This window comes from Littorina saxatilis, linkage group LG9 (assembly GCF_037325665.1).
Source record: "Littorina saxatilis isolate snail1 linkage group LG9, US_GU_Lsax_2.0, whole genome shotgun sequence".
NCBI lineage: Eukaryota > Metazoa > Mollusca > Gastropoda > Littorinimorpha > Littorinidae > Littorina > Littorina saxatilis.
In genome coordinates this window covers 12,315,891-12,334,277 of record NC_090253.1, presented here as the reverse complement: position 1 = coordinate 12,334,277, position 18,387 = coordinate 12,315,891, and the positions used below count along the sequence as shown (strand labels likewise).

The 18,387-nt window shown below is 46.8% G+C and overlaps 1 protein-coding gene across 11 annotated transcripts in view; it reads left to right on the top strand.

The window, feature by feature from the left end:
* The first annotated feature begins 3,406 nt into the window (after positions 1-3,406).
* LOC138975287 (somatomedin-B and thrombospondin type-1 domain-containing protein-like) overlaps positions 3,407-18,387 on the top strand; it is a 72,240-nt gene continuing 57,259 nt past the window's right edge. For all 11 annotated transcript variants that reach the window (XR_011458596.1, XR_011458601.1, XR_011458599.1 and 8 more), the window contains exon 1: positions 3,407-3,994. Coding sequence is in view for 1 of the 11 variants with exons in the window: in XM_070347943.1 (XP_070204044.1) it covers positions 3,739-3,994 (256 nt within the window). In the remaining 10 variants the exon portion in view is untranslated. The remainder of the gene's footprint in view (positions 3,995-18,387) is intronic.

The window sequence follows — 18,387 nt, the reverse complement described above, 5'->3', positions numbered from 1 at the left end:
TATCCGGCTTTTTGTAAAAGTTGAGGCGGCACTGTCACACCTTCATTTTTCAATGACATTGATTAAAATTTTGGCGAAGCAATCTTCGACTTTGGTATTGCATTTCAGCTTAAAAATTAATTCATCTGAAAATTGTAATTGTAATTAAACTTTTTTCATAAAACGATAAAAAAATATGAAAATGATGATTAAAATTAAATTTCCAAAATTGCTTTAAAAACAATTTCATCTTATTCCTTGTCGGTTCCTGATTCCAAAAACATATAGATATGATATGTTTGGATTAAAAACAAGCTCAGAAAGTTAAAAAGAATAGAGATACAGAAAAGCGTGCTATCCTGCTCAGCGCAACTACTACTACGCTATTCTGGATTGTCAATTTCACCGCCTTTGCCACGAGTGGTGGACTGACGATGCTACGAGTATACGATCTTGCTAAAAAAAAAATGCAGTGCGTTCAGTTTCATTCTGTGAGTTCGACAGCTTGACTAAATGTTGTATTATCGCCTTACGCGACTTGTTTATTACTAAGCTGCACTGCGGTGAGAGTTTTAATAAACGGTATGCCTTTATAACATCATCTTGGCACTATACACTCGAATGAATACTCTGTACCGCATGCGGAAGTTCACAAAACACCAAAATGTTCAAAAAAATAATGTTTGTGACATTATCAATCAAGAAGTGGGGGGTGGGTGTTTACAAGGAAGTATGCCCTATGCACAGCTTTCAGCTCAAAGCAGGGGGTGGGCGTTTACAAGATACTGGTCGTTTATACGGTAGTTTACGGTAGAGAGCTGTGAGACAAGGGACATGTCGTTGTAAAGATGTAGACACAGAGCTGTGAGACAAGGGACATGTCGTAGTAAAGATGTAGACACAGAGCTGTGAGACAAGGGACATGTCGTAGTAAAGATGTAGACACAGAGCTGTGAGACAAGGAACATGTCGTAGTAAAGATGTAGACACACAGAGCTGTGAGACAAGGAATATGTCGCAGTAAAGATGTAGACACACAGAGCTGTGAGACAAGGGACATGTCGTAGTAAAGATGTAGACACACAGAGCTGTGAGACAAGGAACATGTCGTAGTAAAGATGTAGACACAGAGCTGTGAGACAAGGGACATGTCGTAGTAAAGATGTAGACACAGAGCTGTGAGACAAGGGACATGTCGTAGTAAAGATGTAGACACAGAGCTGTGAGACAAGGGACATGTCGTAGTAAAGATGTAGACACACAGAGCTGTGAGACAAGGGACATGTCGTAGTAAAGATGTAGACACAGAGCTGTGAGACAAGGGACATGTCGTAGTAAAGATGTAGACATACAGAGCTGTGAGACAAGGAACATGTCGTAGTAAAGATGTAGACATACAGAGCTGTGAGACAAGGGACATGTCGTAGTAAAGATGTAGACACACAGAGCTGTGAGACAAGGGACATGTCGTAGTAAAGATGTAGACACACAGAGCTGTGAGACAAGGGACATGTCGTAGTAAAGATGTAGACACACAGAGCTGTGAGACAAGGAACATGTCGTAGTAAAGATGTAGACATACAGAGCTGTGAGACAAGGAACATGTCGTAGTAAAGATGTAGACACAGAGCTGTGAGACAAGGGACATGTCGTTGTAATGATGTAGACACAGAGCTGTGGGACAAGGGACATGTCGTTGTAAACATGTAGACACAGAGCTGTGAGACAAGGGACATGTCGTTGTAATGATGTAGACACAGAGTTGTGGGACAAGGGACATGTCGTTGTAATGATGTAGACACACAGAGCTGTGAGACAAGGGACATGTCGTTGTAAAGATGTAGACACACAGAGCTGTGAGACAAGGGACATGTCGTAGTAAAGATGTAGACATGTCGTAGTAAAGATGTAGACACACAGAGCTGTGAGACAAGGAACATACCGTAGTATAGATGTAGACACACAGAGCTGTGAGACAAGGGACATGTCGTTGTAAACATGTAGACACACAGAGCTGTGAGACAAGGAACATGTCGTTGTAAACATGTAGACACACAGAGCTGTGAGACAAGGAAAATGTCGTAGTAAAGATGTAGACACACAGAGCTGTGAGACAAGGGACATGTCGTTGTAAAGATGTAGACACACAGAGCTGTGAGATAAGAGACATGTCGTAGTAAAGATGTAGACACACAGAGCTGTGAGATAAGGGACATGTCGTAGTAAAGATGTAGACACACAGAGCTGTGAGATAAGGGACATGTCGTTGTAAAGATGTAGACACACAGAGCTGTGAGATAAGGGACATGTCGTAGTAAAGATGTAGACACACAGAGCTGTGAGATAAGGGACATGTCGTTGTAAAGATGTAGACACACAGAGCTGTGAGATAAGGGACATGTCGTAGTATAGATGTAGACACACAGAGCTGTGAGACAAGGGACATGTCGTAGTAAAGATGTAGACACAGAGATGTGAGACAAGGAACATGTCGTTGTAAACATGTAGACAGAGAGAGCTGACGTTTGGTTCGAGCGGCGTGCCATAGGGCGGTAAGGGTTTGCTCTCGCCACGAGACAAGAGGCTTGCTGCAGTAAAGATGAGGACACAGACTTTTGGTTCGAGTGGCGTGCCATAGGGCGGTTAAGGTTGTGCTCTCGCCACGAGACAAGAGACTTGCTGCAGTGAAGACGAAGACACATAGTTTTGGTTTGAGCGGCGTGCCATAGGGCGGTAAGGGTTGTGCTCGCGCCACGACTGAGACACGGGGCTTGCAGCAGTAAAGATGTAGACAAAGATGTTTGGTTCGAGCGGCGTGCCATAGTGCAGAGACGGGGCGGTAAGGGTTGTGCTTTTGCCACGAGCCAATTAGAGGCTTGCTGCAGTAAAGATGAAGACAAAGACTTTTGGTTCGAGCAGCGTGCCATAGGGCGGTAAGGGTTGTGCTCTCGCCACGAGCCAAGAGGCTTGCCGTGTGCAGTTAAGATGAAGACAAAGACTTTTGGTTCGAGCGGCGTGCCATTGGGCGGTAAGGGTTGTGCTCTCGCCTCAAGACAAAGACAGATGAAGACAAAGACTTTTGGTTCGAGCGGCGTGCCATAGGACGGAAAGGGTTGTGCTCTCGCCACGAGCCAAGAGGCTTGCTGCAGTAAAGATGAAGACAAAGACTTTTGGTTCGAGCGGCGTGCCATAGGGCGGTAAGGGTTGTGCTCTCGCCTCAAGACAAAGCAAGATGAAGACAAAGACTTTTGGTTCGAGCGGCGTGCCATAGGACGGAAAGGGTTGTGCTCTCGCCACGAGACAAGGGGCTTGCTGCATTAAAGATGAAGACACAGACTTTTGGTTGGAGCGGCGTGCCATAGTAAGGGTTGCTCTGTCGCCACGAGGCGCGCGGTGAAGACACAGAACGCTTCTTTGTGCTGCCGTGTGCTGGCCGTGTGTGTGAGTGTGTGTTTCTCTGTGCTGCGCTGACATCGCCGCTCGCTGCTACGAGGGAGAGAGCAAAACTCGCCGTCTCTCTCAGTCCCGCATGAAAAGTTGTTGCTTGCAGGGAAGCAATTAAAGGAATTAGCAGGAACTTGCGCGCTTTTCTGTTTTCTTTCTTTGTTGAGCTTTCAATTGTGTCGGGGATTGAGAGCGAGCGTTTTAATAACGTACCCCTTCCCCCGTACGTGGATTCGGTGTTGTGCGGAACGAAAGGGAAACGAGATTGGTGTGAAAAGTTTGGACCAACTCTCGGAGTGGATTTGCAGGAGAAAGATGGAGCTTTCACGAGGGCATCTACTGGCGGCGTGTGTGCTGGTCTTGGTGTGCACGGGGATACACGAGTGCCGCCCCGACAGGGGTTCCCCCCGGAGTTGTGGCGAGAAAGCAGAGTGTTGCCCGGGTCAAAACAATACCTGTTTTGCTTTCGGACCTCGGGTGGACAGATCGACGGATTCAGACAGGTGTTATTGTGATGCCAACTGCCTGATCATGGGCGACTGCTGTATGGATTACGCTCACGTCTGTAAAGGTAAGGTGCTCACTTAGGGCTTCATCTATACCACATGTAATCATGTATACACTCGCACGTCTATGCCATACATATAATTATATACACACCTATACCACACGGGCGTATACACTGACACATCTTTACCATACGTATACACATGGTTTGCACACATATACCACATGTAATACATATATATATGTCACACGCATTCCTTCTTTGCCACTACTACAGCAAACGTGTGCAAGATTGTATCGTTACACGCTTTGATGCCGAAATCAATTATTTTGATTATGCATTTATTTCTGAAAATGTTTACCTTCACATACATTCAGTCACTACCTTAAACACTTATGTTTTCAGTATTCATTTCAAGTGATCACGAACGTAGAAAAATGGGTATCAAAGTGTTGTTACATTTTAAACGAACCAAAAGTCAAAAGTGTGCCCCAAATTCGGAAAATATCCTTTCAAAACAGCACTGTAAACACCATCACCATCACTGTGAGAAAATAAACAATACAAACACAACCAGTTCCCCTGTGGAACATTTCGGGTGGACTTTACGACCTGACCTACAAAAATCTTCCGTGTTCGTTCGCGCTTTGCATTCAATCTGTGTTAGTGCGCGTGTGTGTTTGTGTGTTTAGCTTTCGTTGGTATGTGCTGTTTGGTTCAAAATAAGTTTATCTTTTTTCATTGAAAGATTCAGAAACGTTAGTTGATACTTTGTTGAATGCATTCAACCAGAAAAGACACGAAACGCATTGAATCTATCTTCTGCGCGCATGCGTGCGTAGGGTATGTGTAAAAGGGCAATTGTGTTTTTCAGTCTTGTTTTGTGCCTGTTATTTCGTCCCCAAAAACTCATTAAAATGTATGTCTTTCTATGCCTAGATGCTGTGAGACATAATCGCTATTACGAGTTAGTCGTGTGACAGAGAGTTTTCTTGCACACTCGACTGCTGCTGTCTCACTTCGGCTACGCCGTCGTGAGACATCTACAGTCTCGTGTGCAAGAAAACTCTCTGTCACACGACTAACTCGTAATAGCGGGTAATATCACACACGTATGCTCACACATCTGTACCATACGTAAACACATACATACACCTGTACCACATGTATATTATATATATATCCACTCACACACCTAAACCACAGTTGTCAGGTAGACACATACTTTGCACAATACACATGACTACATAATATTAGAACATAAGGCACAATACAAAGTCACACATAATAGTCATACGTCATCTGGTTCGAAAACAGTTACTTACGGGTAGCTCGCGAAAAAGAGGTCCTTTTTGTCGAACACCGACGAGTAGTCTACAACTATAGCATGCACGGAATTGGGGTCCTACTAATTGCCGTCCGGAGCCGTCCGGAACCGTCCGGAGCCGTCCGGAACCGTCCGGGGGCCGTCTGGAGCAGTCGGGGCCGTCCGGAGGCACACACTTTTATACATAATCTTCTTGTGTGTGTGTGTGTGTACATGGAAGTGGGTGTATAAGTGTGTGTGCATGCAGATCTTGCTCTCTCTATCGATCGGCACATACATTTATTCATAATCTTGTGTGAGTGTACATGCAAGTGTGTGTGTGTGTGGGTATAAGCATGCAGATCTTTCACTCCGTCTCTCGATCGGCACACACATTTATTCATAATCTTCTTGTGTGAGTGTGTGTGTGTGTGTGTGTGTGTGTGTGTGTGTGCATGCAGATCTTCAGTTCTCTCTCTCTCTCTCTCTCTCTCTCTCTCTCTCTCTCTCTCTCTCTCTCTCTCTCTCTCTCTCTCTCTCCGCTCTCTCTCTCGACCTGTCTCTCTCAAACAAACAAATATGATTCTATTTATCCATTTATCACAAATTCTCAAATAATAATTATATATTTAATCTTATTGTGTGTGTGTGTGTGGGTGTGTGTGTGTGTGTGTGTGTGTGTGTGTGTGTGTGTGTGTATGTGTCCGACTGACGTGCCAGTCTCTCTATCTCTCTCTCTTGCTCCTTTAGTTTAATGAACATCACGATATGTGCTCACTGAATGGTGAAATTGGGGTGTGGGGAGGTGCTCTCTCACTCTCAAACTCGAACAGACTGGATGGCGGGGCATCTCCTATGAGGGCCCCATCACGATCACGGGAAGGGACATTTTAGCTTTCACGATCACAGTTACCTTGATTTTTTCACGGATCACGGGCAAAATGTACGTTGAAAATAAAATAATGCCAATCACGATCACGAAAACAAATGACCATCACGATCACGAGACTTGATTTTTTTTGTCCGGAACCGTCCGGGGGCCGTCCGGAGGCACATACATTTATATATAATCTTCTTGTGTGAGTGAGTGTGTGTGTGTGTAAAAGTGTGTGCATACATCTCTCTCTCTCTCTCTCTCTCTCAAACATCTACACCCAGCAGAGTTTCTAGAATCTGTTATGATACTACATTAGGACTTTTAAACCCAAGACACATTAAAACATCGATTTCATTCATTCATATTTATTAAGATAATCTTTGTAAAAAGATGAGAAAAACAAAACACGTAGGATAAACAATAAACACATAGTTACACATAAAAGTCTGACATTAAACAGAACTCACATAAAAGCGTACAGATATAAAACAGAACGATGATATAACAACATACACAAGAAGATTATGTATAAAAGTATGTGCCTCCGGACGGCCCCGACTGCTCCGGACGGCCCCCGGACGGCTCCGGACGGCTCCGGACGGCTCCGGACGGTTCCGGACGGCAATTAATCTTCTTGTGTGAGTGTGTGTGTGTGTGTGTGTGTGTGTGTGTGTGTAAAAGTGTAAGTGTGTGTGCATACATCTCTCTCTCTCTCTCTCTCTCTCTCTCAAACATCTACACCCAGCAGAGTTTCTAGAATCTGTTATGATACTACATTAGGACTTTTAAACCCAAGACACATTAAAACATCGATTTCATTCATTCATATTTATTAAGATAATCTTTGTAAAAAGATGAGAAAAACAAAACACGTAGGATAAACAATAAATACATAGTTACACATAAACGTCTGACATTAAACAGAACTCACATAAAAGCGTACAGATATAAAACAGAACGATGATATAACAACATACACAAGAAGATTATGTATAAAAGTATGTGCCTCCGGACGGCCCCGACTGCTCCGGACGGCCCCCGGACGGTTCCGGACGGCTCCGGACGGTTCCGGACGGCTCCGGACGGCAATTAGTAGGACCGCGGAATTGTGGTCGTTCTGTTTGTACAACAAGGGTTATCGAGATCAGTTTTAGATTGTGAACAACGTGTATCTTGGCAGTAGCAATGACGCAAACACCGTAAAGTACACAGTCTCTAAGTATCACGAGCGACCGACCGAAGCGAGAGATGCGATTCGCTAGATTAGTCCAATATTTGACGTTTGTGTGCGTGTGTGTGTGTTGTTCGTTAATTTTCGGATTTTTAGAAAATAATTCCTGTCCTTCTGTTATCGTATCGTCATCATACCCGTTATGTAATCATATCGTCATCATACCCGTTATTTCACATGTAATCATATCGTCATCATACCTGTTATGTCACCTGCAATCATTGCATCACTGGAGAATAACTTGTCGTCTTTGCTAACTTGCCGACAGCCTCTTGTGCCTGCCCAGGCGGCGTAACGGCTGTGTACCCAGGTAGCGTAACGGCTGTGTGCCCGGGTGTTAAACCAGTCAGTGAAGACGCTATTGGTGCGGCCTTACACATACCTGTTTACACATACCTGTTTGCGTGCCTTCATCTTCCTAGCCCACACACACACCCACACGCGCACACACACATACGCACGCGCACACACACACACACACACACCGCATCAACCATTTCAAAAACACAATTTATCTTCGATTTTTTTTCCCGGCCAAAACCCCCTCACCCATTCTTCACAGTAGCTCCACTTTTACATCTCTGTCTCTCTCCCCGTTGTTTATCTCGCCTGCCTACTTGAGTGAGTAACTGAAGGATGTTGTCATCTGCGTCTCTGTCTCACACGTACGCGGTTATTGCCGTGACACCTCAAGTAAACCTACTTCATAGGTGTTAAGTGTCTGACAAGGGCCAAAAAGGTCAGTGGTTAAGCAACTTTATGATTCGAACTGGTGGATGGAGGGGTAGCAATAGGTTGACCAGGACCAAACAGGTCAGTGGTTAAGCAACTTTATCATGATTCAAACGGGTGGATGGAGGGGTAGCAACAGGCTGAACAGGACCAACAGGTCTGTGGTTAAGCAACTTTATGATTCAAACGGGTGGATGGAGGGTTAGCAACAGGCTGACCAGGGACAAAGAGGAAGCAACTTTACGATTCAAACGGGTGGATGGAGGGTTAGCAACAGGCTGACCAGGGACAAAGAGGAAGCAACTTTACGATTCAAACGGGTGGATGGGGGGGGGGGGGGTTGCTACCAACAGCCTGACCAGGGACAAAAAGGAAGCAACTTCATGATTCAAACGGGTGGATGGGGGGTTAGCAACAGCCTGTCAAGCACTCCAGAAATGACCTCTGAAGGTTACAGTCCGTCAAATTAAAGAAGAATAAAAGGGAACGTGGGTCGTGAGAAGATACCACTACCCTAATACTCTACTTAATTCAAGAATCCATCACGCGTAGAGCATTACAGATGGCCCGGTGTAGTCTACAGTGTACTGCAGTCTTCCCATCGGCCTAATCGCTTTCCTCGAGTGACGTCATAGATACTATAGGCCGGGCAGAGGCTACACTGCGTCGGCTCTTCTATACAACCCGTCGTAACAAAAACTAGGCAGATGCGTTTGAGGGCAGAGCTTTGTGATATGGCCGTTTATTATAAAACCAATTATAGGACTGAAAAGGCCGTGCATTCCCCTATCTTATTCAAAAATCACATTTAGTTTACGTAAGGTAGTGTAAGATTTCATGTCGTTTCGGTCTGCCAACTGTTTCGTTTTCTTGCGGATTGTGAGTGCAGAGCAGACCAAACCAACAGTCTGTTGTTAAAATTACTCAGAAAACTCTTGAACGCGTTTTTGCACGTGACGCCGTGCATTTTTGTGGCCATGCAACCAGAGAGAGAGGTTGCTCTTTGGAATTATAGAGAGAGACGTTAGCCCTTACAATTATAGAGAGAGACGTTAACCCTTACAATTATAGAGACAGACGTTAACCCATACCATTATAGAGGCAGACGTTAACCCTTAGAATTAATAATTATAGAGACAAAGGTTGCTTTCAGGACTTACAGGGACAAAGGTTGTTCCTTTGGCTTATAGACACAGAGATTGGCTTTGGACTTATGGAGACAGAGTCAGCCCAAGTGTTGTCACACAGACACAGTCCAAGTTTTGTCACACAGACACAGTCCAAGTTTTGTCACACAGACACAGTCAGTCCAAATGTTCTCTCACAGACACAGTCAGTCCAAGTGTTGTTTCACAGACACAGTCAGTCCAAGTGTTGTCACACAGAGTCAGTCCAAGTGTTGTCACACACACACACACCTACACACACACACACACACACACACACACACAGTCACACACACACACACACACACACACACACACACACACACACACACACACACACACACACACACACACACACACAGTCAGTCCAAGTGTTGTCACACAGACACAGTCTGTCCAAGTGTTGTCACACATACACAGTTAGTCCAAGTGTTGTCACACAGACACAGTCCAAGTGTTGTCACACAGACACAGTCCAAGTGTTGTCACACAGAGTCAGTCAGTCCAAGTGTTGTCACATAGACACAGTCAGTCCAAGTGTTGTCACACCGAGTCTGTCGAAGTGTTGTCACACCCAGTCTGTTCATGTGTTGTCACGCAGACACAGTCCAAGTGTTGTCACACAGACACAGTCAGTCCAAGTGTTGTCACACAGACACCGTCAGTCCAAGTGTTGTCACACAGACACAGTCAGTCTAAGTGTTGTCACACAGACACAGTCAGTCTAAGTGTTGTCACACAGACACAGTCCAAGTGTTGTCACACAGACACAGTCAGTCTAAGTGTTGACACACAAACACAGTCAGTCTAAGTGTTGACACACAGACACAGTCAGTCTAAGTGTTGTCACACAGACACAGTCAGTCCAAGTGTTGTCACACAGACACAGTCAGTCCAAGTGTTGACACACAGACACAGTCAGTCTGAGTGTTGTCACACAGACACAGTCAGTCCAAGTGTTGTCACACAGACACAGTCAGTCCAAGTGTTGTCACACAGACACAGTCAGTCTAAGTGTTGTCACACAGACACAGTCAGTCTAAGTGTTGTCACACAGACACAGTCAGTCTAAGTGTTGACACACAGACACAGTCAGTCTAAGTGTTGTCACACAGACACAGTCTAAGTGTTGTCACACAGACACAGTCTAAGTGTTGTCACACAGACACAGTCAGTCCAAGTGTTGTCACACAGACACAGTCAGTCCAAGTGTTGTCACGCAGACACAGTCAGTCCAAGTGTTGTCACGCAGACACAGTCAGTCTAAGTGTTGTCACACAGACACAGTCAGTCCAAGTGTTGTCACACAGACACAGTCAGTCTAAGTGTTGTCACACAGACACAGTCAGTCTAAGTGTTGACACACAGACACTGTCAGTCCAAGTGTTGTCACGCAGTCACAGTCAGTCCAAGTGTTGTCACACAGACACTGTCAGTCCAAGTGTTGTCACACAGACACAGTCAGTCAAAGTGTTGTCACACAGACACAGTCAGTCCAAGTGTTGTCACACAGACACAGTCAGTCCAAGTGTTGTCACACAGACACAGTCAGTCCAAGTGTTGTCACACAGACACTGTCAGTCCAAGTGTTGTCACACAGACACAGTCTAAGTGTTGTCACACAGACACAGTCAGTCCAAGTGTTGTCACACAGACACAGTCCAAGTGTTGTCACACAGACACAGTCAGTCTAAGTGTTGTCACACGGACACAGTCAGTCCAAGTGTTGTCAAACATACACAGTCAGTCCAAGTGTTGTCACACAGAGTCAGTCAGTCCAAGTGTTGTCTCACAGACACAGTCCAAGTGTTGTCACACAGACACAGTCCAAGTGTTGTCACACAGAGTCAGTCAGTCCAAGTGTTGTCACACAGAGTCAGTCAGTCCAAGTGTTGTCACACCGAGTCTGTCGAAGTGTTGTCACACACAGTCTGTTCAAGTGTTGTCACGCAGACACAGTCCAAGTGTTGTCACACAGACACAGTCAGTCCAAGTGTTGTCACACAGACACAGTCAGTCTAAGTGTTGTCACACAGACACAGTCAGTCTAAGTGTTGTCACACAGACACAGTCAGTCTAAGTGTTGTCACACAGACACAGTCAGTCTAAGTGTTGTCACACAGACACAGTCAGTCTAAGTGTTGTCACACAGACACAGTCAGTCTAAGTGTTGTCACACAGACACAGTCAGTCCAAGTGTTGTCACACAGACACAGTCAGTCCAAGTGTTGACACACAGACACAGTCAGTCTGAGTGTTGTCACACAGACACAGTCAGTCCAAGTGTTGTCACACAGACACAGTCAGTCCAAGTGTTGTCACACAGACACAGTCCGTCCAAGTGTTAGCAGACAGACACTGTCAGTCCACGTGTTGTCACACAGACACAATCACTCCAAGTGTTGTCACACAGACACAGTCAGTCCAAGTGTTGTCACACAGACACAGTCTAAGTGTTGTCACACAGACACAGTCAGTCTAAGTGTTGTCACACAGACACAGTCAGTCCAAGTGTTGTCACACAGACACATTCAGTTTAAGTGTTGTCACACAGACACAGTCAAAGTGTTGTCACACACACACAGTCAGTCCAAGTTTTGTCACACGTACACAGTCAGTCCAAGTGTTATCACACAGACACAGTCAGTCCAAGTGTTGTCACACAGACACAATCACTCCAAGTGTTGTCACACAGACACAGTCAGTCCAAGTGTTGACACACAGACACTGTCAGTCCAAGTGTTGTCACACAGACACAGTCAGTCCAAGTGTTGTCACACAGACACAGTCAGTCTAAGTGTTGTCACACAGACACAGTCAGTCCAAGTGTTGTCACGCAGACACAGTCAGTCCAAGTGTTGTCATACAGACACTGTCAGTCCAAGTGTTGTCACACAGACACAGTCTAAGTGTTGTCACACAGACACAGTCAGTCCAAGTGTTGTCACACAGACACAGTCAGTCCAAGTGTTAGCACACAGACACAGTCAGTCCAAGTGTTGTCACACAGACACAGTCAGTCCAAGTGTTGTCACACAGACACAGTCAGTCCAAGTGTTGTCACACAGACACAGTCAGTCCAAGTGTTGTCACACAGACACAGTCCAAGTGTTGTCACACAGACACAGTCAGTCCAAGTGTTGTCACACAGACACAGTCAGTCCAAGTGTTGTCACACAGACACAGTCTAAGTGTTGTCACACAGACACAGTCAGTCCAAGTGTTGTCACACAGACACAGTCTAAGTGTTGTCACACAGACACAGTCAGTCCAAGTGTTGTCACACAGACACAGTCCAAGTGTTGTCACACAGACACAGTCAGTCCAAGTGTTGTCACACAGACACAGTCAGTCCAAGTGTTGTCACACAGACACAGTCAGTCCAAGTGTTGTCACACAGACACAGTCAGTCCAAGTGTTGTCACACAGACACAGTCAGTCCAAGTGTTGTCACACAGACACAGTCAGTCCAAGTGTTGTCACACAGACACAGTCAGTCCAAGTGTTGTCACACAGACACAGTCAGTCCAAGTGTTGTCACACAGACACAGTCAGTCCAAGTGTTGTCACGCAGACACAGTCAGTCCAAGTGTTGTCACACAGACACAGTCAGTCCAAGTGTTGTCACACAGACACTGTCAGTCCAAGTGTTGTCACACAGACACAGTCAGTCCAAGTGTTGTCACACAGTCACAGTCTAAGTGTTGACACACAGACACAGTCAGTCCAAGTGTTGTCACACAGACACAGTCAGTCCAAGTGTTGTCACACAGACACAGTCAGTCTAAGTGTTGTCACACAGACACAGTCAGTCTAAGTGTTGTCACACAGACACAGTCAGTCTAAGTGTTGTCACACAGACACAGTCAGTCTAAGTGTTGTCACACAGACACAGTCAGTCCAAGTGTTGTCACACAGACACAGTCAGTCCAAGTGTTGTCACACAGACACAGTCAGTCCAAGTGTTGTCACACAGACACAGTCAGTCCAAGTGTTGTCACACAGACACAGTCAGTCCAAGTGTTGTCACACAGACACAGTCAGTCCAAGTGTTGTCACACAGACACAGTCCAAGTGTTGTCACACAGACACAGTCCGTCCAAGTGTTAGCAGACAGACACTGTCAGTCCAAGTGTTGTCACACAGACACAGTCAGTCCAAGTGTTGTCACACAGACACAGTCAGTCCAAGTGTTGACACACAGACACAGTCAGTCCAAGTGTTGTCACACAGACACAGTCAGTCCAAGTGTTGACCCCCGTCCCTAACTGTCTGTCTTATCTGTCTGTCTCGCTTCATGACGGTCTGACTAATTACCGCCCGACCACTTCCGACCTCAAACCAAAGCATTTACACGTTATATTGTTGACTTTATAGTAACCGTTGGGTACTTTCTTGCGTTGTGCCAATTTTTAAGCCAAAGGAATAAGAAGTAAGGTAGTTATGATGCATTTTACTTTTAGGGTAGCTTGCGAGCGAAAGCAAAACCCGAAGTAGTCTCGCAGTGACAGTAAATCAAAGAGCCTGGTTTGGTTTCAGAGCGTCCGACCTCGATCAACGGCACTTTACTTACATAAATATAGTTGAACTTTCTAGTATTCTCATGATTTATTCTTAAGTTGTGTCGAGTCGAGGTCTGTGATCCTAGATCTGTGACTCACATCGAGGTCTGTGATCCTCTGTGACTCACATCGAGGTCTGTGATCCACTGTGACTCACATCGAGGTCTGTGATCCTCTGTGACTCACATCGAGGTCTGTGATCCACTGTGACTCACATCGAGGTCTGTGATCCTCTGTGACTCACATCGAGGTCTGTGATCCTCTGTGACTTACATCGAGGTCTGTGGTCCACTGTGACTCACATCGAGGTCTGTGATCCACTGTGACTCACATCTAGGTCTGTGATCCTCTGTGACTTACATCGAGGTCTGTGATCCTCTGTGACTCACATCGAGGTCTGTGATCCACTGTGACTTACATCGAGGTCTGTGATCCTAGATCTGTGACTTACATCGAGGTCTGTGATCCTAGGTCTGTGACTTACATCGAGGTCTGTGATCCACTGTGACTTACATCGAGGTCTGTGATCCTCTGTGACTCACATCGAGGTCTGTGATCCACTGTGACTCACATCGAGGTCTGTGATCCACTGTGACTCACATCGAGGTCTGTGATCCACTGTGACTTACATCGAGGTCTGTGATCCTCTGTGACTCACATCGAGGTCTGTGATCCACTGTGACTCACATCGAGGTCTGTGATCCACTGTGACTCACATCGAGGTCTGTGATCCACTGTGACTCACATCGAGGTCTGTGATCCTCTGTGACTCACATCGAGGTCTGTGATCCTCTGTGACTCACATCGAGGTCTGTGATCCTCTGTGACTTACATCGAGGTCTGTGATCCTCTGTGACTCACATCGAGGTCTGTGATCCTCTGTGACTTACATCGAGGTCTGTGATCCTCTGTGACTCACATCGAGGTCTGTGATCCACTGTGACTCACATCGAGGTCTGTGATCCACTGTGACTCACATCGAGGTCTGTGATCCTCTGTGACTCACATCGAGGTCTGTGATCCACTGTGACTTACATCGAGGTCTGTGATCCACTGTGACTCACATCGAGGTCTGTGATCCTCTGTGACTCACATCGAGGTCTGTGATCCACTGTGACTCACATCGAGGTCTGTGATCCTCTGTGACTCACATCGAGGTCTGTGATCCACTGTGACTCACATTGAGGTCTGTGATCCTCTGTGACTCACATCGAGGTCTGTGATCCTCTGTGACTCACATCGAGGTCTGTGATCCACTGTGACTCACATCGAGGTCTGTGATCCTCTGTTACTCACATCGAGGTCTGTGATCCACTGTGACTCACATCGAGGTCTGTGGTCCACTGTGACTCACATCGAGGTCTGTGATCCACTGTGACTCACATCGAGGTCTGTGATCCACTGTGACTCACATCGAGGTCTGTGATCCTCTGTGACTCACATCGAGGTCTGTGATCCACTGTGACTCACATCGAGGTCTGTGATCCACTGTGACTCACATCGAGGTCTGTGATCCACTGTGACTTACATCGAGGTCTGTGATCCACTGTGACTCACATCGAGGTCTGTGATCCACTGTGACTCACATCGAGGTCTGTGATCCACTGTGACTTACATCGAGGTCTGTGATCCACTGTGACTTACATCGAGGTCTGTGATCCACTGTGACTTACATCGAGGTCTGTGATCCACTGTGACTCACATCGAGGTCTGTGATCCACTGTGACTCACATCGAGGTCTGTGATCCTCTGTGACTTACATCGAGGTCTGTGATCCACTGTGACTCACATCGAGGTCTGTGATCCACTGTGACTCACATCGAGGTCTGTGATCCTCTGTGACTTACATCGAGGTCTGTGATCCACTGTGACTCACATCGAGGTCTGTGATCCACTGTGACTCACATCGAGGTCTGTGATCCACTGTGACTCACATCGAGGTCTGTGATCCACTGTGACTCACATCGAGGTCTGTGATCCACTGTGACTCACATCGAGGTCTGTGATCCTCTGTGACTCACATCGAGGCCTGTGATCCACTGTGACTCACATCGAGGTCTGTGATCCACTGTGACTCACATCGAGGTCTGTGATCCACTGTGACTCACATCGAGGTCTGTGATCCTCTGTGACTTACATCGAGGTCTGTGATCCACTGTGACTCACATCGAGGTCTGTGATCCACTGTGACTTACATCGAGGTCTGTGATCCACTGTGACTTACATCGAGGTCTGTGATCCACTGTGACTTACATCGAGGTCTGTGATCCTCTGTGACTCACATCGAGGTCTGTGATCCACTGTGACTTACATCGAGGTCTGTGATCCACTGTGACTCACATCGAGGTCTGTGATCCACTGTGACTCACATCGAGGTCTGTGATCCTCTGTGACTCACATCGAGGTCTGTGATCCACTGTGACTCACATCGAGGTCTGTGATCCACTGTGACTCACATCGAGGTCTGTGGTCCACTGTGACTTACATCGAGGTCTGTGGTCCACTGTGACTCACATCGAGGTCTGTGGTCCACTGTGACTCACATCGAGGTCTGTGATCCACTGTGACTCACATCGAGGTCTGTGATCCACTGTGACTCACATCGAGGTCTGTAATCCTAGGTCTGTGACTCACATCGAGGTCTGTGATCCTAGGTCTGTGACTCACATCGAGGTCTGTGATCCACTGTGACTCACATCGAGGTCCGTGACTCACATCGAGGTCTGTGATCCACTGTGACTCACATCGAGGTCTGTGATCCACTGTGACTCACATCGAGGTCTGTGATCCACTGTGACTCACATCGAGGTCTGTGATCCACTGTGACTCACATCGAGGTCTGTGATCCTCTGTGACTCACATCGAGGTCTGTGGTCCTCTGTGACTTACATCGAGGTCTGTGATCCACTGTGACTCACATCGAGGTCTGTGATCCTCTGTTACTCACATCGAGGTCTGTGATCCACTGTTACTCACATCGAGGTCTGTGATCCACTGTGACTTACATCGAGGTCTGTGGTCCACTGTGACTCACATCGAGGTCTGTGATCCACTGTGACTCACATCGAGGTCTGTGATCCACTGTGACTCACATCGAGGTCTGTAATCCTAGGTCTGTGACTCACATCGAGGTCTGTGATCCTAGGTCTGTGACTCACATCGAGGTCTGTGATCCTCTGTCACTTACATCGAGGTGTGATCCTCTGTGACACATCGAGGTCTGTGGTCCTCTGTGACTCACATCGAGGTCCGTGGTCCTCTGTGACTCACATCGAGGTCTGTGATCCACTGTGACTCACATCGAGGTCTGTGATCCACTGTGACTTACATCGAGGTCTGTGATCCACTGTGACTCACATCGAGGTCTGTGATCCACTGTGACTCACATCGAGGTCTGTGATCCTCTGTGACTCACATCGAGGTCTGTGATCCTCTGTGACTTACATCGAGGTCTGTAATCCACTGTGACTCACATCGAGGTCTGTGATCCTCTGTCACTCACATCGAGGTCTGTGATCCACTGTGACTCACATCGAGGTCTGTGATCCTCTGTCACTCACATCGAGGTCTGTGATCCTCTGTGACTCACATCGAGGTCTGTGGTCCTCTGTGACTCACATCGAGGTCTGTGGTCCTCTGTGACTCACATCGAGGTCTGTGATCCACTGTGACTCACATCGAGGTCTGTGATCCTCTGTGACTCACATCGAGGTCTGTGATCCTCTGTGACTCACATCGAGGTCTGTGATCCACTGTAACTCACATCGAGGTCTGTGATCCTAGGTCTGTGACTCACATCGAGGTCTGTGATCCTAGGTCTGTGACTCACATCGAGGTCTGTGATCCACTGTAACTTACATCGAGGTCCGTGACTCACATCGAGGTCTGTGATCCACTGTGACTCACATCGAGGTCTGTGGTCCACTGTGACTCACATCGAGGTCTGTGATCCACTGTGACTCACATCGAGGTCTGTGATCCACTGTGACTCACATCGAGGTCTGTGATCCTCTGTGACTCACATCGAGGTCTGTGGTCCTCTGTGACTTACATCGAGGTCTGTGATCCACTGTGACTCACATCGAGGTCTGTGATCCACTGTGACTTACATCGAGGTCTGTGATCCACTGTAACTCACATCGAGGTCTGTGATCCACTGTGACTTACATCGAGGTCTGTGATCCACTGTGACTCACATCGAGGTCTGTGATCCACTGTGACTCACATCGAGGTCTGTGATCCACTGTGACTCACATCGAGGTCTGTAATCCTAGGTCTGTGACTCACATCGAGGTCTGTGATCCTAGGTCTGTGACTCACATCGAGGTCTGTGATCCTCTGTCACTCACATCGAGGTCTGTGATCCTCTGTGACTCACATCGAGGTCTGTGGTCCTCTGTGACTCACATCGAGGTCTGTGGTCCTCTGTGACTCACATCGAGGTCTGTGATCCACTGTGACTCACATCGAGGTCTGTGATCCACTGTGACTTACATCGAGGTCTGTGATCCACTGTGACTCACATCGAGGTCTGTGATCCACTGTGAGTCACATCGAGGTCTGTGATCCTCTGTGACTCACA